The following is a 23,734-nucleotide window of genomic DNA, read 5'->3' as shown; positions in this document are numbered from 1 at the left end:
TCTCCACTTGGACATCGAGCCGTTGATCACAACTCTGAGTGTGACCATTGAGCCAATTCCTTATCCATTAAGTGGTCCATCCGTCAAATCCATGTGTCTCCAGTTTAGAGACAAGGATGTCATGCAGAACAGTGTCAAATGCTTTGCACAAGTCCAGGCAGATGACATCTCTTATCCACCAGCTATGTGAGATACTATCACTCACCCTGTTCCCATCCTGTTCATTCTTTTTATTGTATTACTTCCCCCAATAAAGTCAGGTATTACATCCCTTCTCACAAAGGGACCACGTGCTTTGGACTTCCTAACTCTTCCCCTAGGCAGTCAGCAATGGCAAGTGCCATATTATGTCATCTCCAGCCTGCTCTTGCCAATACAGGATACACTCCCAAAGCAGAGAACTTGAGCATCACACAGCTATTACACATAGTTTCCTATAACTGGAAACAGCAATGGTTTGTGTTCTTAGGATAACATACAACAAGCCTCAATCTCTTGGAAGATCAGAAGAAAAATTCTGATTCTTCTTTAATTTCCTCCTTGCATCTCAGCAGTTAATTGAAAGGTGGTAGCCAAATTCTTCATTAGCTTGTCCCTGCCTCTTTGAATGGAACTGGAGCTTGAGAACCTCTCAGAGACTTAATACCATCTCTAAATTCCTGCCAGCTCAGGAAGCTCAGGACTAAACTTGGAACACAAATTGATTTCCAGCATGTCACTTCTAGACCACAACCTGAAATTCACTTAATCATTTTCAAATGGTTGTTTCAAATACTGTGACCTGATGAACAGCCCAGTTCTACATTTCAGTTCTACCGCATCTACTGCACATCTACAGTGAGTCCAGATGCAGCAGGAATTACAGTGCACCCAAGATAAATGTCAGAAAAATAGAACTAGGTCTGAAACCTGAGAGATAGTTCAAGTCCATTATAACACTGAAATAAAGTGCAGGAAGGAGAATAATTGAAAGGAAAAGTATTTTCTAAAAGGCAGCCCTATGCTTTCAGAGATAATAGCCATTCTTTTTCAGTGGTAGCACAGAGGATCTCTGTTGAAAAACTCTTACAGGAAAAGTCTTTTTCCTTTCACAGAAACAGCAGACAGATTTTTCCTCATGTTTTGATTTTTAACTCTTCAACTGGGAATAAAGTGTAAGAATGCCTATAACATCACTCCTCAGGGAGTGTGCAACATCCATGGAAACTTATACCTGCAATCACAACCGGAACAGGTTGCAATTAATCTATTAATCAAGTAAGTTCCAATCTCCCACGGGCATAAGACATTTGCTGGGTTGCTAATCACTATGTTATTAAACATTAATGAAGTGCTTTATTACTCTTGGCCTTCTCTTCTTACATACGATGCAGCAGATGTTTCACGCAGACAGATTCCAAAGGATTTGCAAAACAAAAATAATTTCTCCTCACCCTCCAAAAAATTTATCTATAGAACTGGTAAATTCTGCCTTCAATGTTTATTTTTCATTTGTCTCAGGACTATTGCTACATGACTCGAAAATGTCTAATGCTAGAAGCCATTAGGGGCTTTAATTCCAATCCAAATGAAAAATTCCTGACTCCCTAAGACCTTAGAGGGAACATCCAAATTAGAAGGACATAAGCAAGGGAAATGCCAGGTGAAGATGGTACAGGAAGCAAAGGGGGAGTGGAACTCGCAAGTGTTACTAACAGCCTGCAGATGATTATTTGCCAAGCAGAATGAAATCTTCCAGAAGTATGAGTCTTAATAATGAGCTCCCAGATGACCAAGTTTTTAAAAGGTTAAGCATTCCCCACTGAATTCAGAGGGAGACCGGGCAGCTCCACCTTGGGGGGGTGGGGGGGGTGGGTGCGGAATGGGTGAGAAAATTGGCTCAACTCCAGCAGTGAAGGTAGAAAAGGCACTTAAGACTCCTTACCTTATGCACATACACAATAAGTCCTTCCCCCCTGATTCCTGGAGGGTTCCCTACCTGCTGGTTTGGTAAGTCTGTCCTGAGCAAATATCAGCATTTATTAGTTATGGCTATAATTTAAAACCACCACATGCAAGTATAAGATCTAAGATAAGCCTAAAATAGTAAATATCCTACCAAATTTCAGATGAGTTACACATGTATAAGAACGTTTCAACACTCATTCTTCACAGTTTTAGGTATAAAAACAATTTAAGCTTCCCCAAAATACATTTCTTCATATTAAAAGGCAGCAGCACATTCTTCCAGTAACTGCAAAATAAGTTTCCCAGTTGACCTTTGCTAGATACAAGAAATCCATCATACGCTTGAAAGGGAAAGCCAGCTATGTCAAAGTACAAATCCACTATAAGCTACTAGAAGAGTTAGTGTTTGAGTTTGATAAAACAGGTTATCAGACCTCTTGCTCAAGGTTTTTTTTCCTCGGTGCTAGCGCTTTTCAAACACTGTCCCATTTTTCAAGAAATCATTTCCTTAGGCTAAAGGGTGTCACAGCACTGAAAAGATTAGGAAATCTTCACATTCACTTCTAGACTAATTTGACCCCAAAAGAAAGAGTACCGAGAAAAAGCATAAGTTTTATTAACTATCTGCATAGCAAAGCATGTTTTTTTATGACAAATTATAAAAGTAGAGAGATAGCACTACGGTTAGATTCACCACTTAGTCACACTAAAAAGGGGTTCTTCAAAAGAGGGATCTCCAAAAGAAAGAAAGGAGCAGAGAGAAATAATTTCCTGTGTCAGATGAGCACCAGGAATTTAAAGTGGCACACATTAAATACATTTCAAAAGGCTACACTACCACCTCAAAGGCTTCCAATCTCAGAATTTCCCCAAGAACAGGTCCAGCTGGACCAAGACAGGGCAGGGATGACCTAACTCCCATGAAGCCAAATCCTTCTTCCCCCAGTATCTGCAAAAATCTAGGAACATTATCAATGCAGTTGCTCCCTTTTCTGACTGGGATAAGACAGCTCTGAATTTAAGCCTACCCCAGGGCAAGTGTCACAACCAACGTCTTAGGAGTGTGTTGCAATGAGAGTCAGCCTCCAGGCTTTGATTCATAAACAGCAGCTTAACTTTGCAGGACAGAGGCAGCCCCCCAAGCCCAGCAGCTCACCCGAACCTTTTCCTCCCAGGTGCTACTGTCCCTACAGCTAGGACACCTAGGTGACTCCACACATCACCTGGGTGGCTCCAGATGCCACCTGATTCACCAGTTTGTCACCCAAAGCACAGAGCTCACCAGGAACTGAGTTCAACACATACCTTCAGTTGCAAACTGTGTTGGTTAAAGAGCTGATCCACAGCTGCTTTGAAGTTTTTGCTGCAGGGGCAGCAAGTATAATAGTCATCCCATCTGCCACCGCCTGCAAGTCCTCTCTCTTTGACTCTATGAGCATCTACTCACTGGCCTCACTGGCAGATATCTGGGCACAACTACTAGACAAGTAAGTTTTCATGAAAGGAGAAAGAAAAAGTTGAATTATGGCTGGGAATTTGGGCAGTAGTGACACTGCCACTGTGTAAAGGAGGGGTAGCTTTGGGAGCATCTGGCTTCTACTTTGCTTCCAGAATAAAAAGAGAACTTGCACATAACCCTGTAGCAAGTAAACAGAAGAACTGGTGAAACAAAGGGACCGAGGGAACAAAGACAACCCGGTCAGATCAATCATCTTGGCACTACATCACCCAACAGTTCACCAGCAGCTTCCAAGGAAGGCTTAGTTCCTAGTCATCTGTGACCCTAAACCCGAAAGACATGGGCATTTAAACTCTCTTACTGAACTTGGAAACAATTTTCAAAATTGCATTTATAAAATGTAAGAGAGTCAATGACTTTGTGACACTGCATGCAAGTCAGTCACATAAATTACATCGAAAAGTATTTCCTACGTCACTTACCATCTTTTCAATAAACTACATATTATTTTGTGTTTACCATACAGTACTAGAGAAGGTTCTCATAAGGTAACTTCATAAAAAATCCACTGTTACTAGTAGTGCAAGTTTCAAAACCTTTCACTGAAGTTGCCACATACTTTCCACTACAAGATCTTATTTTCCATAGTTTAGGGAGGTCTCCCACTGCATATATCATGCAGAACAGACATGCTGTGGGGATGACCTGCAGTTGGGTAATGAAAAGAGATCTGGTTTGGGGACCCTTGACTCATTTGTTAAAAAAGGGAAAAGCTCTGCAGTGGATAAAATGAGGAACTGCAAAACCAGCAGGAACAGTCTTCTCTCACTCATAGCATTTTGTAATGTTGTACTGTGAAAAACATGACTTGAATCTACCACTAGTACATAGAATAATCCACATTAACAGGTTTATCCAGGAAGCCGCTACATCTGTTTCACTCTGCCCAGCTCAGTTTTCTGAAACATTGAGTGATCAAATATACATGAGATCAAAAGAACCACTGATGTTCACACCTGTCAAAGGGAAAATTGACCTCTTCTGTCCTATATCCACTACATAAAAAAATGGAACAAATTCCCAATGTCTGCACTTTAAAAGTCACATCAGGAGACAGAATGTGAGATAACCAAGACAGACAGGGCACCTGGCCTGGCCTAAGGTATCTCGCAAACATCACCAGCAGCGAGATGAGACTGGCTTGTCCAGGCAAGCCAAGAGTCCCCAGCATGCTAGCCTATTTCTCACCAGTTGCCCTGCTTGTCCTCTCTGATGAAATTTTATTTGCACCAAATACAAACTATGCACAATCAGGTAGAAAATGTGAAGTTCTGACTAGATGGAAGAAGTATTTCCACTCTGTGTTCAAAACCTAGATCTATTCAGAGGTACAAGAAACATGAAAATTGGTGACATCCAGCTGCCAAACAAGCTAGGCCCATTGTTACCCCCAGATTAAGTTTCTGAAGGACCCTGACTAAGCCCATGAAAAAATTATCAAGTCTCTCGAACACTTGGTAGCTTCCAGTGAAATCACAAGCATTTAAGGTCTATTATACCACCTCCAAGATCACAAGGGAGGAACAGGGATTCACTCCACAGGGAAGCCCTCACTGTCATAGCAATGTTCAAGTATATCTTTTGACAAAATTTATTCACAAAAAGGAGGATTTGAAAGACTAAACACAAAGGTTTTAAACCACTGCTACCTAATGCAATCAAGATAATCACAAATAACAGTTACCAGACACAAATACAATAGCATATCTCTATGCTAAAGCTTTTTTCCTCAAGACTTTAATTCTCTCCTTGATATGTTCTCTTTCCTGCCCTGAAGAGTTACTCCTGAAGAGTATGAAAACCAGCAAATCCTATCTCTTCCCACCATTTGCTTGGTTTTTGAGAAACATACATCAGAACAACCAAGGCATTAACATTTAGGACAGTAACAGTAAAGTTTAGTTTATGACCTCTTGTATCAAACAAGACCTAACTCTCACTTTTATCAAACATAGCACCCTTCACTGGATTGGAAGTTAGGGCGTACCTTGTTCTGCAGCACCTCTTAAAACTAGGGATTGAGTGTTATTTAATACTTTCATGAGAAATCACAGCAAAGGCACTGAATTCTATTTGAACCAGCACCTTCCATGAGTTATCCATCTATGGCAAGTCTTTGCTGGATATAGAAAACACTGTGCAGCTTTCCTAAGCAGTACAGCACCAAAGAGAATGCTTCCAAGCTTCAACGTTTTCCTAAAAAAACTCTGCCTTTAAAAGCAGCCTAAAACACCTATCCAGGTGAAGTGATGGAACCTGTACAAGACCATCTCTCATTATATCCTCCTCTTCCTCAGGTCAGGAATATTACAGCTTTATTCCACAGCCAAAGATAACCGAGTAGGGCTGCTGCACAGGAAAACAAACCCAGAGGGTCAAAGTACATGTGAATCAAGATGGGTTCTAGGCTGTTTCTGAGAAGCTGAAACTTCTCCTGTGCTAAAAAAAAAAAAAAAAAAGAAAAGGTTTAAAGACAATGAAATATTCGACCCATATCTGTACAGAATGCTTGCTATTGCCAGTTTTTGGGAGCTTGAAAAACTCAACTTTCTCCATAATGGTTTATGTGTATTCCTCCCAAACATTTTAAAACACAATTCTGAACTTTTTCTCTTTGCATTGAAAAAAATTACACTTTGACTCCCTCAAAAATGGCTACAAGCCAATGGAAATATAACTGGCTTCAATATCCCTTCAAGGTTTTGTTTTATTATATTTCATGGACTATTTATAATTGTGTATTTTAGAAGTGGGGAAGCAAGATATAAAATCTGTTATCCCAATAAGCAATAATTTAATCCAGTTTTAAGCAACTGAAGGTATCTCGTACTTCACAGTACCTTATGTCATAGGAACTGCAGTTTCTCTTTAAAGTTGGTGCTCAGGAGAGAACAGGCTAAAAATGTCTCTGGTATAAAAAGTGAAGTGATCAAGGATCGAATGCCAGCAGCTTCATCACTCCAACTACCCAGTTAGTCTCTGCAGATCAAGATCAACAGTCAAAGGAGCAAGGTTTGCAACATTGCTCTTTGTAGTCGAAGAGGACGTAGTTTTTAGCAGGAAAGTTCTCAAGATAGCCCCTACTGACAGGAGCACTAAGCAGCAACATACTTACTGAAAATACAAATAAATACTATCAGCTGCCTAATATTTCCACAGGATTGTGACTTCTGAGTTAAATTAATCTCCTTGCCCCGCCCCTGACCAGTGAACAATGCTTTTCCACATTTTGTTGAAATCAAATTTAACGCAAAGGGTGCTGAGACCCTTTTGCATTCAAAATCCCAACAGCATGAAATAATGAAGACTTACTTCCCATATACCTCCCTACACATTCTAGCGTTTACTGCACACAAGCTTAGGTTAAGACAGAGCCACTGTATCTTCAGTTATATTTACATTCAGGAAAAAATAATTCAAATAAATTTTAAAGGAACTTCCAGCAGTGTTTAGCTGGATGGCTGAATTCAGAAGGGTCTCAGCCAAATTCAACTCCCTTTGAAAACCCATTATCTACTCCAGAAGTTACCTACAGACTCGTTAACCACAAGTAGATCAATGCAGACAAGCCAGTAGGACAGGATGCCACAAGCTCAGTGCTCCACCAGGAAGGGACTTTCTACTACCACCTGCACATTTGCGCTGGGTACAGCCTGTTCCCACTAGCAAGGCGGACTCTTTCCAAGAGATACTCATCAGGTTAGCTCCAAACAAGAGTCCTCGTGCTGTTTATCCATCCCGCTAATTGATGGCCTTCGTGCTGCCACAAGAATTGCTCAATGAGTACACCGCCTCTCTTATGTCTCCAACACTCCAGGCAACCCGCAACATGCTCTAGTTTTCCTACGTCTTATACTACTTTCTTGTCCTACTAGATCTGTTAGCCCTATGTGAAAGTAGATAATATAATAGATTTCAGGCATAAAGGTTATTTGCAAACCATGTTCTTTTTTGCCCTTTCCCCAGTTATGTTGACTTTTCAGGGAAGGAAAAAAAAAAGTACGCATTGTACCAAGTTCTTGACTATTTGCTCTGGCTCTTCAAATGCTGACTTCAATCACCTACTGTGGTTTGCAGCACACTGGGGAAAGAGCATTTTTATTTCATGTGCTCTCATGCTGCTGCTTTTGCACATATCTAAATGACAAGTGAATAGTGTTAATAACCCCAGTGTAATAAAGGAAGTCCCAGGTCTCACAGACAATTCTAGTACAGGTTACTGTGATGCTGCACTAACAGAAGAATCTAACCTAGAAGGAATATATCACTACTTTTTTGAAAACTACAGAGCTTCCAATATCATTGCCTCAACTAAAAATTATCAGCTCTTACCATCTTCTAATTTTATAACTCAGAATTGCTCACTATTTATAAAGTGGTGTTCAGCAGAGCACCACAAAGAAAAAAAAGTATTTATCCTTATTTTTAGGAATTCTTCAGAAATCTGTTCTCACCTCAGATCTCCTGCTCTACATCCTGTTACTCCCTGTCAGACTTCATCTGAAATGTGCTCACACAGTTGCTCAACATCAGAAAGCAAAGCAAGTGCATCCGTGTAAGACACTGAACTGAATCTTCCTCATGTTCCCCAGTTCATGCACTACATTTTGGAGCAGTCAATTCCAATATGCTCACTTCCACACTTACTACTAATTCCCACGTTCATCAGCAACACATCTTTTTAAAGTTTCCTCCACTATTTACAAATAAACTCTAACTTTTCCACTAAGGTCCCTTATTAGGTTCACACAGGCAACGTGAACATCCACTATGAACTTTCGCTTTAAAAAAAAAAAAAAAAAAAGGAAAGAAAAAACCCATCTTGTATACACTTGCAGCAAGAGCAGTGCTATGGGTGGATATCACTGCTGGGAGCTTAGGCAGAAGTACGTGTGTCCCACCACAACACCCAAATAAGTTATGCTGTCCCATTTCAGGTACTAAGTAGCCTGCAACAAATTATTTCATCTATAATCAATCAACATGCTTGCACTGTTACACTCATCTGGTATAAATGACATGCCTGGTTTCAAGCCCCCAAAACTTGGTACAACCTTTATGACTCATGTGTCAGTTGACATTAAACCAAAATGGACAAGGGCCTGCAAACTCAGTCTGATAAGCTGATCCTTGGGCAAATCTTCAAATGAAGAAACAGAAGCAGATGAATCTTTAAAAGACATTAAGTCAGATATTTTGCCTTCATCCTCATTTGGTAAGATTTAGGGGGGAAAACAAGGAGGGAAATAAACTCTGAGCTCTCCTTGACAGAGTGACTTTTGAATTTAAAAAAATGAACCAAAATTAGATCCAGCTGTTCTTTTACATATGCATTGTTATGCTTCAGTGATTCAGACTGGATGTTTGTATTTTGACTAGTTAGTTCAGGACTAAGCAGTCTAATCATCATGGCTGGGCTTTCAAAGGAACATTACAGATGAAGAGGTGAAATAAGCACCTTTGTTGAGCCTGCAACAATTAGACCTGGCATCAAATTTTAGAAGAACTACAGAATATATAGTCTGGGTATTTGCATCATGACACATACAGGAGCCTCAATTACTCATCCCAGTTCACAGTAACAGGCACTACATAAAAAAAACCCACCCTGAAGAAAGCAGACTCCATTCTACTTGGGTAAACGTCTGCAACATATATTTAAAAATACTATAAACACCACACCTCACATTTCACCCTAAAGAAGAGTGGGTCCCTTCCTTGCTCCCATCCAAAAAATACTCAATGACCTCTTTATTGACATTACTCCTTATATTTTAAAGCAAGTATCAACACAGTACCAAAGCATCAAGCACCGTAATTAGAATTTTCCTTAATGGAATAAGTTTCTCATTGCTTTTCCACAAATATTTCTTATTTTGGGTTATTACACGATGCAACTCTTACAAAGCCACTCAAAAAAAAACCAGATGCAGTTTTAATTCTTGCAGTAGATTATACAGGAGTCTAGGTCACCCAACAAAACCACACTGTCTCCATCATCCTTTACATTTAATCTTGGGCACCATATGCCAAATTTCACTGCAGAACACAGACAGAAATGTGAGGAAAAAACCCCCAAAGTGGGACATAAAGCCAAAATAAGCTTTTCTCCAAAAAGTGCACCGTAAAATAGCAGAAAAGTAATTCCTTGTATTGTGTAGGCTAAAAATAATTGCATTGGTCACTCACATCTCACCTTGCTAGTTGTCCCAGGGACCAGGAAGTACCCAAGCCACAGGAAAAAACGGCAGTGTTGCTATTTCTAGCATAAGCCTGCCTGTCTGAAGTGCCTCTGCACTGTAGATGCTTGACAAAACATTTTAAATAGCTTCCTTTTATTATTTTTCCATGTCTTCATACTACTTTTCAAAGCAGCAATGGGCAATGCATATTGCCTTTAGCAGCAAAGAAAACAATCATCAATTTTATGGTTCTCAAAACTTTGAAAACTTCCCAGAAGGAACATGCCAGTTTGTTCTAAAATGTCATGTCTACTCAAGAAAACAAAAAGTGGCAATCAAAAATTACTCCCGTTCCCACATTTCCTTAAACCTTCTGCATTTTGTTTGCTCAATTTGGAGGTACACCTCTTCAGGGAGGAATACAGAAAGCAGCTCATTTACAAAGTTTTAAACAAAGCTGAAAGGGCTGAACTACAAGACAGTGCCAGAGGGCACAGCACAGCTGTCTGGGTGACACATGAACGAAAAGATCTGCCTCCTCTTTGCTTCACGAAGCCTCTACTGAGCAGCAGGTGGATCCTTTCTGTCCTCCCTATGTCTCAGGTTTCATCAGTTATGGCTTCTTTCCCCTCAAGTGTATAGTTACCACAGCAGAATATTTAAATAAATAACAAATAATGAGTTCAAAAAGGTTACAGTTTGCCACCGTCTGATTTAGCAGCCAAGTATGTTAAAGAAAAATCTGTGTTCACGGGCAAAAACTGAAGCCAAATTATTTCACAATATATTCCAGTCATGCTCTAAGAAGGATGCGTTGCACGAAAGATAATGTAACTAAGTAATAATAAAGTAAGCAAGTGAGATCCACAGGTATGTAGTATTGCTAGATGTAGAAAGTGTTTATGCTAAATCTTCCATAGTCAGGCAATCTCATGCTGTGGGAGTTCTAAGAGAGAATACACAATGGTACAACAAAAAGCCTTAAAGCAACTGCACGCACCAAACATTCTAGTAGTCTCAAAAGCATCATTTTTATCTCAACAAGCATCAGCTAATCTTCTATTTATACTCTACACAATACTCTTCTCTCTCCCTAACTGGGAGACAGGTGTAGAAGGTTCCCACTAGGACATCATTTCCACCCAACATCCGCTTTAATACCCAAGCTCTATACAGCAGCAGCCTTACCTAGCTCTCAGGAGCATTAGACATGCCTAATCTCCGCCTGTTCATCTTAGCTAGAACTGCAAGATGAAAAGAACTAAATCTAGCTTAGAATTTGTGTACAACCTCACGCAGCAGTGTATCACTAAATCCTTGAGCTTCAGAAAGACTTAAGGAATTATACTGTGACTTTCTTCTGCCTTCACAAAACAAAAAGCAGCCCTCCACTTCCAACTGGTTGCACACTTAGAAAGGCTACTCCATTGCCACTTTATTTGTAAATGAGAATGAGAAAAGCAAAATCTGCTCCATCAGCTTGTAATCCACAGAGATGCATAACCAATGTGAGGACATATTCTCAGGCAAGCAAAGACATACAGTCTCCTTGGCAATGCTACTGAAAGGCTGCCACAGATCTTTCCATAAAACACCATGTCCACACTTTTCACAGCTGCTTTCAAACACCAGCATGGCACCCCAAAAATGAAGAATGTTCAAGTCAGCTTTCACCTCAGTTACACAGACCTATAAATATGTGCCATATGAAGTCATGCAAAGACTCCCTCTAAGCAGAAGGTGTGACCAAAAAGTAAAACTTTGATTTATAAATGTGAACAGTAAAGATGTTATCCCTATTGCATACAGAATTACTGCTTCTCTGTGCCAGTCCTTTTCAACTTTGCTAAGTGCCTGGGAAGTCAAAGGAAAGTGTCCTTTTAAAGTAGAACTTAATTTGACCAGGATCAGGAATTCTTCAACTATATTCAACTATACTCACACAGCTCCATTATGCTGTCGGTATGTGGCAGAGCTACAGCTATTTATGTGCTTTAAACTACACATTTCCATACCTTAATGGGTTTGGAATTCTTTTAAACTGTAATCTTCACTTTGGTTGTCAACATTTTAGAACAGCATCCCTACGATGTTATTCTTTTTTAACCTCTGTGTCTCAAAGCAGTCTCCAGTTTAATTTAGGAATATATATGAAAAAGATATATATTTTATGGAACATATATACGTATTTCATGAACATCAGACATATGAACTGACTTCCTTTAGTAGATGTGAGACACAACAGGAAATAAACCAAAGCATTATTACAGCAGCTATATTAATTATCTGGACCAGTGGGGCACTTTTTATCAAATTCTAAATATATCTTAAGGTTCTTTTTGTCGTTCAGTAGATTCACATAGGACAGAAAGGTTTCATTTTAGTCTCAAGTTATGCACCAGAAGTGGACAAGATGAGAGAAAATTGACTACAAGGAGCTACCTTGTTTAAAATTCCTTGGTCCTAGTTGAGGGAGTACCACAGAAAAACTTGTGGAAATGGAAAAACTCAAAATCCAAAGTACATTCACCACTTCAACTGCAGCACGTACCTACACAAATGCCTCATCCACCAGGTAGGGGACAAAAAAGCCCTCTCGGGCTCTTATGATTCCTCCCTTTTCAAAGAACACATTCTTATGGCAGGTATTTCCCTACTAACATGTAGGTTTCCACATGACAACACGTGGAAATGCATTTCTACACGCACACAGAGTCACATCTGCAGATGAAGAGCACTTCTTCCTCTTCCCTAGGCCAACTGTAGCTGGATGCTGCTGCATTCCCTAGGCAGCAATTTTCAGTCCAACTCCCCAGAAAAAAAGAAAATGAAAATCAATACCCTTAATACAAACTCCAATTCATCTCCATATGCCAAATTGAAGACCTATTTTGCATTAACACCTACTATGCATCCAATTCATTTGTTAGATTAGAAAATATCTGTAGAAACAGTCAACACAACTACAAATAATTTTATCATATAGACTTTAACATAATACAAAGTGAAGAAGATGCTTCTTAGCCCTTTTAGAGCTCTTCTAGGCCACAGAAGTATGTCCAGGGAGGTTTCAGCTGATACAATGAACTGTACTCTGCTTACTTCAGACTGCCAAAAGCAAAGGTACAAACAGATTTTTGGTTTGCTAGCAAAACGCAGTGTTTGTGAAAATTGGAAAATGGAATGAAATACAAAGTTGTGAGTGAGAGTTCAGGTATCTGTAGCCAGCCTCTTCAGTGTGCGGTGAACAGACAGGCACTGCAACTTCAGTTACAGTCAAATAACAGAACTGGCTCTGATAAGCTACCTGTCAGGAGACAGACAGATCAAGTACTGCTGTAAGGAATGCTATTATCTTTGTAAACATCTCTGACAACCTGGCTAAATTAAGCTGGACCAGAGTTACAAACGTGGCCTCCGTACAAGAGTTAAAGAAACTCTCTGGAACCGAACACAGCCCTCCAGCTCTTTAGAAGATGGAAAAATACCCTGAACACACGCCCAGGCATTTCCCATTCTGCAAATCGTATCTGATAGCCCCAGTCCTTAAGAGGGACTGCACCTCCTCAGATGAGGATAGGTAGGACTAGAGGAATAGTTTTGAAAAGGCTCTGAGTTAGGCTCAGTTGTCTTCCTTCTGCTAGTTTTACAAAGTTCATAATATTTTCTAGTGTCACTGGAAAATATTTTCAGCGTTCCTTCCCCACTTGTGAACACAAGTCATCACATTAAAGTACTCAGAAGAAATCTGTTGTTCTGGGTGCTCTTTCTAGCTATTCAACAACAAAATTAAGGCATCCTTTTAAGAGTGCCACCTCCATAATGGTCTTATGAACAGTGATTCACTGTTCCTCAGATCTTCAAAGTATCTAAGATGTGCAAGTCCTCAAAGACTTAAAAGAAAGGTGCTTAAATGTTATTATTTCTCACCATCATGTCTTTCCTTTGTGACTTTTTATCCCATGAGTGCTTCCAACTCAACTGAGATAGGGTAAATAAATAAGACATTCTTCTGAGAGAAGGCCTTACAGATTAATGTTGGAATATTCAACAATCCTTAGATGGAGATATGAAAGCGCTCAACTAGCTCACACACAGAAATTAAATTAACAAAGAAAGTGCAGCGCTTAGTGCAGTGGAAACCTGTGCCAATGACAAAAGGTCACAGAGAAAGATGATCATGAATACACCAGAGCAGGTCAAACCTCTACATTGTATACAAGTCTTAGAGCTGACTTAAGATGAAGACAGTGTTCATTCTAAACCTCTGTGATAACTTCCAAGTCCTTCTCCAGAAAGGGGTAAAGTACCCCACTTGGACACTGTGTGCTTGAAACAGTCTACAGCTCAGGCACACGCAGATAAAGGAAGTCAGAGTTCTATGCGGTATCTCAATTTGCAGTGGTAACGACGGCTTCTCTTCAACTATACACTTAACATTCTCATGGCAAAGCTACAACACATAAGAATAGGAGGCTGGAAGATGGATTTGCTAAAACATGAAAACATGAAAAGACAAGATGCTTCTTACATCCTGTCTGAATCTGGTTAAGGGAGATGAAAGCTGTACTGAAAACAGCAATACCTTATCCCTTAAAGCCTTCAAACTGGGTTCCCCAACATGTATCAAGAGGTCGGGTATCAAACTCCTGTTTGTCACTCTATAGACATGACTACCTATAGGCCAATCTTACAGACTGCAAAAGAGACTTGTTTTAACTCTTATTTTTACCAGGTTACTAAGTACATCCCTCTTCAAAACAGATCAGCTATACTAACAGTAACCTTAGTAGACTGCAGCCTTTTTTCAATATAAAGCTACTATCTGCTGTATCTTAAACGGCCAAGGATAACAGAGAGCCAAGAAATAAGCCAGGGAGGGTCAGCCAAGAGTGGAATTAATTAAACTCGATTTGAAGCTGGACTCTCACAGTGGTCTGTTAACCACTGAAATTCTGAGAGCAAAAGATATATATCTCATTAGTCACAGATCACGCTTTTTCTACATTCGTGTTTACAGAATGACACCTTCAACCACAAGCAGAGATGCACAACCTATTAAGAAAACTGGGTCAAAATTAGATTGTGAATGCTTTAAACAGAGAAATTCTCTTGAAAAGTTAACAGAACTTAAGAACCTAAACACCTAGTCATTTTTCAATGGGAATTCTTCCTTGGGGCTTTACACTTTTCATGTGAACTGCTACGATCAAAGTTGTTGTAATTAAGTTAACACAAACAGCAGATATGGGCTACTTTGAAAAAGGATCTTTTTATACTTAGCAGCTTGACGTATTTAAGGCATTAAGGCTGCTCTTTCAGAAGCATTTCAAACAGCTCACAAAAGTACACATACCCAACAGAGAGAGAGAAATCAGAACCTCAATGTAGACTTATTTTTCCATCCTGCTGCTTTATTGGGTTTTAAGGCTCAGATTAACACTGAGATTTTACATATTAAAAAAAAAAAAAAAGATTGTAGAAATAGTCACAATATATATTCTTCCCATAGCTAAAAATAGAAAAGAATTCTGCCTACTATTCAGTGGCCTCAGCTTCATCAATGCAGGGCTTCACATTTATGGACCGTCAGGGCCCTAGTCTGACATCATCTCACACTCCAGAAGATCTGCCTATTTAAATAATTCAGGCAACTAAACCATGGTCACACACAATTGGATTGCTAAGCCTAGCCAGTCCCTGAATGATCTGAGAGACTGGATGGCATGAATGGTTCTCGTTACAGAATTTGGCTTTCTCTTCTACACACTTCAGGTCTCTGTGAGGCCATTACCAAGAAATGTCTAAATTCTCTGAAAAGGTGCAGGATTATTAAGAACTCTCTTCATCATTTAAATGGTGACAGCCTAGCGTTAAAGCAGAAACATTAAGTACTGCAATTCAGATATGAAGCATTTAAGTATTCTCAGTCAGTTGAGAAATATTTCTAGCAATCCATGCATTCATTCCAACAGGATTTCTTAAGAATGGGCATGGAATGACAGAAATAACAAAAACTAGACTAAGAATTTCCTATTTGTGCTAATGTACCTGCTTGCTTATGTTATTGTTTTTTTCTCAGAATCAGACAGCAACGTGACTGCCTCTTCATCTGAAAAATATTCCAATGAACATGCCAACAAAAGCAGTGCAAGAAAATGGATACTACCAGTATTTTCTTTTCAAGCATCACAATTAGGCTGTGTCAGTTAAGGGCCTGCACTGACACATGGATGAAAATAATTGAAAATTTTATTAAATAATTTAACTGCACCTATTTTTATCAGTGCTTTGGATGAGGATCTACTCTTATGCATCTGTGGGATAGAAGCAGCAACACAGTACAGATCTGTGAAAGCTGAGGCATAGCCTTTAGAAAATTCTGCCATTGAAATGGATTTTGGCCCCAAAAAACTTGTGACTAGCTGTCTTACACCGTTTTTTGAAGAGAAACGTCTCTCCTACCCTTGTTAAACTTTTAACTGAAAAAACCCCAAAGAAAATATCACCCTCCATACTGACTAGAGACAAATTCAGTGCTCCCATCGATGAACAATATGTAGTTTGTGAACTACTTACCTAAGTCTCATGTAATTGTCCAAAACTACATTACTTAAATTCCTTACTTTATACGGACATCTAGCTTAATGAAGGCAGAAGAACTGCAAACCAAAATTAAGCATAAATCTCTGTATTTTTTATTTATTCCCCTCAGCCATTTGTCTCTATCCCTAGCGTACCAATGCTATTGCTCTAGGTTATGCTGAACTCTAGAGTAACTCATTTTAAAACCCACAGCACTTCAGGAACTGCACTGCCAAGCTGAAGAAACTGCGACAAGGGAATAAAAAGAAGTAGGAGAATTGCAAACTATCTTTACCATCACAGAAACTGTAATATTCAACTCTTTAGCAAAGATTTTATACTCGCTTAGTTCTGGCATAGACCAATGCGGCTTCCACTTCAGTGGTGGCTGACGAGGAACTTGTCATAGCAATGGAAAAGGAAAAAAGAAAAAAGACAACCCCCCTCTGGTAATTCCAGCTTTCAAGATAGCTTTAAACCTGGATAAAAGTATCTCAACTTCCTAACAGACATCTAAAAATTGGCAACTGTGGTGCATTTTCCAGATCTTCACAATAAACCCTCTCCACATTCACAAAATGCAGAAGGAGGCTAGAAGTTACACTCTCTCGGGACTTCCTGAAGTTTCTGAATCATGCCCTTTAAGTTTCAAGACTTCCTGCTGTTTTTTCTAAAAGCGTTTTTTTTAGAAGAGCTAAATCACAGCATAAGAAATTATACTGCATGTACTGAGATAAATCTGTCAGGATACAGAGATAAGCAGGCACCAGCTTGAAGCGCACAACTTAAAATTTCATTGATGATCTAGACTTCAGGAAGCATCTTTCATGTATTACTCTCCTCTTGTTCCTTCAGCACTCCTGGGATCAGTGCAGACAGGTATGTCTTAAGTGCTCCCTCTCTTCCCTTAGCAGTTGATAAAGTTGATTTAAATCAAACAAGCTACTGCCACCTTTGGCTACCTACAATAGGGTTTTCCTCATTGTTGCCAAAGCAGGGGTGTACTTTAATGAGAGGGAAGAAGTGGCAGATTTCTTAAGGCACTCCATTCACCAGGGCTTGGATCTGGACTTGGGCAGCAGTGTGAGGGTGGCAGCAGCCCAGCTGAGCTGCACACCACAGCTCAGCACTCTCAACAGAAGAGCTGGTCCTCTCCTACGCTGCTATCAAACTGTACAGCCAACAGACATTCAAAGTTCCCTGTTTAACTGGTAAAGTATCTGATCCAGCATTTACAACCTACATTAGATATTCCCAAAGAGTAGCATACCCTGAAGTAATTGTGTGCTATTCTTGATATAAGATACAAGTCTCTAGCTTCCAAATCTGTCCAGGCAGAGGCTTTCATCCAGCCTGGAGGAATTTACACCTCCTGCCAACAGAACATACACTTCCAGATCAGAATGTGAAAAGAAAGTGAGGAATAAACTGAGGAATGACAGTAAAAACTAGGGAGCTGAGAGCAAAGGTAGATGATGCTGTGCAACTGGGATACAAGTTTGGGATAAGAACATGAAAAAATGCATAACTTGGGTACTACTGCAGATGCAGATTATGAAGTTTAAAAAAGTATTTTTAAATTAATGATATCTATCTGTAAATCTACACATGCACTTAACATTAATTCCACCTAGTTTAGGGGTATTAAAGCCTCCAGGTACTGGATGTTCTCAGCTTATGTCATCATAGATAGGCAATTAGTTCAGAGTCCAAACTGAAAACACCCTACTAAGCCTTTTAGTTTAGCTTTTTTTGTTAAACAAGAGGGCTAATATTCAAATGATGTCACTCCAAATAAATATATAGTCAGATAAAAAAATTCCACTGATTCAACTCCTGAAACAAAAACAATCAAAGAACTACATTTTATTCTAGATGCCCTATACAGATTTATTAGAAAAAAATAAAGACATCACTTAAGCTATTAGTATTTGATGGGCAGGAAATAAAATGCTCAGCCAAGTTTTTGACACTCTACACAACCTCAAAGTCATAAGACTAAAGAAATCAAAGGTTTTGGTCCAAAGCACTAGCTGATATCCACCAAGCATGACATGGTAAGGGGAACATCTCAGCCTTCCACCTAAAACTGGCAATAGGAAGAGATCAAAAAGCTCTTCTAAGCATGACTAGGTTTAGAGTTTCTGTTATTCTACCTCTTCCATTCTTCTAAAATAATCCACTCTTACATCCTATTGCATGTTTCCCCAGTGCTAGCTGACTTCAACACATAATACAGTCCAGAAATAACTCAGATGTAAGAATAATGTAGGAAATTTACACTCCTTTCTCAATTAGAAGTTAAACAATGCTGCATGATTACATTAATTTAAACATATCTTTCCTTTTCCACTCTTCAGCTAATGCATCTGTGATATCCCGATGCCTGCGGTGATGACAGCATCAATTTCAAGACTCAAGGAAGAGGCACACACCAGTTCCTTCAAAACACTTCAGAAGAATGATTTTGCTACCAAAACAGGACGCAAATTACAAACATTACCAGTGAAGCTAGCTGTGCATGAAGTTTTACTGAAAAAAAATGAGAAAACTGAGATAAAAACATCATCCAATAGCCTTTAAAATATTTCTAAAACCAACTGTAAATATCAAGTTGTAAAAATGAAGTTTCAGATCGCTGATTTTTCTTAAATATATATGCTTCAACTTTCTATTTTTAAGCTCAGATGTTTTTGTATCTAGACCATGTAATAAGATTATCCATGGCATGTTATATATTGTCCTTATGCTTCTATAGTCATGAAAGCTGTGGCCTTCAAATGCTAAAACCCACACCACTGACTTCAGATGCTAAAACCAGTACCTTTGCTATCATCTTGCATAAGTTTAGCTGCAGGCTGTAAAGGAAAGTCACAGTCAAGCACACCAAGCACCAAGCAGAGGACTAACAGCTCTGATTAAGTTGCTGATGGTCCTTAACTTTTATTTGGTTTAAATATCACCAGATAAAAATACAGCTTTTTGGAAAGCTACTTGTTTAGAATAAAGAACCACTGGTCTATTAAAACCACCAGAACAGATCACATTTATAAATTGGATAATGAAGGGAAATAACTCGCCTTCAGTTCAAACTGCCCTGGGCTCAGTATTTATCTTTTTGCTCGACATGGGGACTTTCCAATTTACTCAAATACAGCCTTCCATTTTGTCGGCGCAACAACCAAGAACAAAGCCCAAAGGCTTCTATTCCTTCTGGCAGATTAATTACTAATGACTGGAGAAGAGTCTATGCTAGAAAAAAGTAAGCATAAGAAGCTTTCCCTTGTTTTCACAGCTCATTGTATGAAAAATCTAGCCTGCAACCTGGAAACACCACCACAATATCAAATCGGCATTTTTAGCTTCCTGTTTTGCACTAATCCAAATATTTGTAACAACAGTGACTCACTGATTTTCAAGTTAAACTACATCCCTTTATCATTAACCATCTGTTTAATCTTTAGTCCTGGAAATTTTTACGTGCATTTCTGTGCTCCAATGAAAATAAATTTAAAAAAAATAAATCAAAAGCATTTCCATCAAAGACATGGAAAATGAGATAACATTCATGAAAATATATAGGCATAGGCTCACCTTAAATCTTTTATCCTGCAGGACTTTCTTAATGGCCACAAGCTCTCCTGAATCACAGAGTTTGGCTTGATACACAACACCAAAAGATCCATTTCCAATCACCTTGGTGTCTGTGTAGCTAACTTCTTGTGGTCGGTCCGGACCTTGTCCAGGAGTTGCCACTACTGTAGTCACTTTGCTGCCATCTTTGTCTCCTGGGAAGCAAGAGATACATAAATAATCAAAATACATGCGTAAACAAGATGACCAACAAGACCAAAACAGAAGAGGATAAGGCAAAGATTTAAATCAGCATGTGTATTTCAGTATTATAGAGCAAATTAAAAAACCCTGCCAAAATACAAAGAAAACACCAAGCATATTTTTTACCGACATTTTTTGACTGAAGTGGTTATAAATTTTCATCTAAATTATTGCTAACAAAAATATTTCCTTTCCAGAAGCAGATAGCTCAGCTACAAAATGTGATGCATGATGAAGGCAAGTACTTATTTCTACACCTGATTAACATAAATGGTATTAAACAGTGTTGTTTATATTACCAAAATGAAGCATTTCCCCATATTTTCCTGTAGCTGAAGAAACCAAGCTATCAGTATAGCCTGCAGAGCAGCACTCTGTCCTTTATAGGCATGTATCCAGCAATAAAAAAACAGAAGCACTGACAAAGTTTGTTATAAACCCACCTACATGTGAAACTTGCACACACTAGGAAGCAAAACCTCTGTCAAAGCTGACTGTGTGCACCTGAAGCAAAACCTAGGAAACCTTTTCCAGCCATATTACCACCAAAAGACAGAGCTGCTATTACCTATTCTTAGCACCACTGTTGTCACTAGCAGTGCTTCCCCTTGTTCAAAGTCTGATTTTGTTTGCAATAGGACCAAAGTTTTAGGTATTTTGCAAGCACACGCTAGGCATTTATTGCCCTTCGGTTACAATGGCTCAGGTTACAGAATCGAATAAGGCTGCAAGAAAAAACAGAATCTGCTGATCCACCGCAGTCACTCTGCAAGTCTACAGAAACTGCTTATCATATCTGCTTATTAAGAAACCTTCCTTCCACAGCTTCCCCAGAGAGTCTCTTCCCATCCTTCCCTACTCATGCACTTAGAAAGATTTTTCTAACATGTAGCTAAGATCACCTTTAGTACACTTTAGGCAAATCATTCCTTGTTCCACCCCCAGAAGGCATAGGAAAATGGCACAGCTCCCCCCTGCCCTCTTTCTCCCTCACTACCCTTTTCAAACATCTGAGGGGTTCTTGCAAAAGAAGTTACCACGATGGAGAAATTATTTCTCTTTCAGGGAGCTCCCCCCTCACTGCTAAAAATCTTGCAGGTACAGTACCCAAAACCAGACCCTGCAGAGGAAGCTCCACCCAGCGTGCTGGTGACTTCTCATGCCTGACTTACACCACACTTGTTTGTACAGCCCAGCACAATGTTTGCAGCTTGTGCAATGCTGCAACCTGGTTGACTCATGATCAGTTTGTGTACCAAACTCTCCTCTGCAGAGGTGCCGCCTGTCCAATCCTTGTTCACTTTCCACTTACACACCTGATTACTCTTATCAAAGCCTAATAAGTCTGCATTATGCCCTGACTGAACTACATCCAAGGTTACCTAAGGCTCTTTTGCCTGCCTGACACATCCTTCAAGCACAGAATCACCACCAGAAGGAAATCCCTTTCATGATGCTACATGAAGTTTATCTAACAAATTGGTGAAAACCAGTGATCCTGTGAGATTGCTTAAAAACTCTGCCAACACCCATTAAATATGTCATCCTAATTTTACCCTGAACCTTTTGTTATGCTCAAGCAAAATAACCAAACCATTTTGGAGCATTTCCAGCAGTCCATTGTTTTCCTAGGCTTCTTATAAGAAAATTCATTTGAAAACTTCAGTCAAGATACACTCATCTACTACTACTTCTTTTGTACCTGCAAGATCCAGAAGAAAAGTAGGTTGGCTTGGCATGATTTGCTCCTGAAAAATCCACATTAACTGTTAGTCATCTCTTATGTTGCCTTTTAGGTTCTTACAAATTGTTTGCTTTTATGCATCCAACTGCTCCATGAAACAAATGAACCAATTAAAAATAAATAAAGCACATTAGTGCTAAGAGTGCCAATTACTTGCCAAACAATACACAGTAGGTATAGCCCTTCCACAAAATATTTACAAGAAGGTGAGGTGCAGATTTACACATTTGAAGAGAAAATGGGGGAGGGGGAGAGGAAAAATTAAAAGAGAGGAATATCTACTCAGAGGTAGAGAGAGATAAGTATAAATGGAAGACAACTAAAGATGCATGGAAAATTCACCCTCCTCTAATAACTGTAAGAAATAAATGGAAAGAAGCCAGAAAAAAGAAAGAAACCTTTTTTAAGTAAATAAGTTGAAAGTGTATTTCTGATAGCAGCTCTGCATTTTATTTGCCTGATTATTCTATGATTGGCATTCTAACTCAACACACAAACAGATGACATCTGCTTTACTGCAACAAGCCTCATTTAAAAAGTAATGCCCTACTTCCTCAATTTTCTGGGGTTTTTCTGTTCTTTTTTTGTTTGTTTGTTTGTTTTTTGTTTTTTTTTTTTCCCCCCCTTGGTCACAAGGCCATTGTATTAAGATTACTGTTAATGAAGTTTATTCCCCGCTTTCCCAAAAATCAAGACTACTGAAGTCTTCAGTTGGGGGGGGGGGTCTGGGGGGGAAGTCCCTGGCAATACTGGTTCAGATTTGAAGTACTTGGTGCAGAGATCCGCTGTAAGGACACTCTTCAGAGCTTCAATTCGCTTAAAGGTCTCCTCAACCGCAAAAGCAAACCTTGAATTTCAGGCCATGTCAGGTGGTTCTTCCCAACGTGGCACTGCAATGACCTGGCCAACTTCTCCAGAGTTCTGATGAGAAGCCAGTCAGCTTTACATGCTTTCCTTTAAGTCCATGGAGAAACAGTTCCTAATTGAACTTATTTATGAAAATACTCAGTACCAAAAAATGTAAGCACTGACACTTTAATTAGCTACACCAAGAAGTACTTTCTTTACCAGAACCTTAAAGAACATTAAGCTTCCTAGATATTTCTCCATTTCCTTCTTCCAATAAATAACAGCTTTCACAAAACCACCCACAAGACACTGTAAGGACTCCGACCTTTTTTTTTAAAAAAAAAAAAAAAAAGCAAGCCTGTTAAGAGTTTCAGTTATATTCAATTACTGAATAGTTGAACCTGAGAGACTGCAGGGGTAAAATTCACCCTGCACCTTTGACAGCTTTGATCTCAAAGAGCAAAACATCTCACTGCTTTTCAAAGTATACAAATGTGTATTGTATCACAGCAGCATCCAGGGGCCACAAGCCTGTTTTGCCCTTCACTGCACTACACAGATATTCAAAATACCATACACAGTTCAGAACAGTTATCCCAGTTTTTATTGTCTGGACAGCAAGAGTTGTCTTGCCAGCCAAACAGCATGTAAAGGAGTTCACTGAACAGCTCTGGGAAATACTGGTTTTAGCCGCCTCAGCATGACGAAAGATAGCGGAGAGGAAACACCCTTTTCCAGCAATCTTCAGTACCTCCAAACTGAAACTCCCAACAGTGAACACCAAGAAGCACTATACCACAGCAAGTCTTAATGAGAAGCCTAGACATTTTTCATCTCATCCCTTTCACCTCTTATTTTGTTTCAGACTGTCAGACTTAGTGGCCCCAGTGGATAAGCAGGCATTGTCAAACACATAATACCCTGGCACCTTTGATTGTAGGTCTACAATAGAACTAGAACATTAAACTGAAAAACTAAGGAAGGAAGGACGGATCAAACACCAAAACACTGTGCTCTTACAGCACAGCTCTCATCAGGAGAGTCACTAGTCTTTGTCCAGATGAGGCAGCT

The 23,734-nt window shown here is 39.4% G+C and overlaps 1 protein-coding gene across 2 annotated transcripts in view; it reads right to left on the bottom strand.

Annotated features, from left to right (window-relative positions):
* The window catches only part of GSK3B (glycogen synthase kinase 3 beta), a 153,040-nt gene that overhangs the window by 74,371 nt on the left and 54,935 nt on the right, over positions 1-23,734 (bottom strand). For both annotated transcript variants that reach the window (XM_074897172.1, XM_074897181.1), the window contains exon 2: positions 19,828-20,021. In XM_074897172.1, coding sequence (XP_074753273.1) covers positions 19,828-20,021 — 194 coding nt within the window. The remainder of the gene's footprint in view (positions 1-19,827; positions 20,022-23,734) is intronic.

This window comes from Athene noctua, chromosome 1, assembly GCF_965140245.1.
Source record: "Athene noctua chromosome 1, bAthNoc1.hap1.1, whole genome shotgun sequence".
Lineage (NCBI taxonomy): Eukaryota > Metazoa > Chordata > Aves > Strigiformes > Strigidae > Athene > Athene noctua.
The sequence above is the reverse complement of the archived record's forward strand: the minus strand, read 5'-3'. Positions and strand labels throughout refer to the sequence as shown.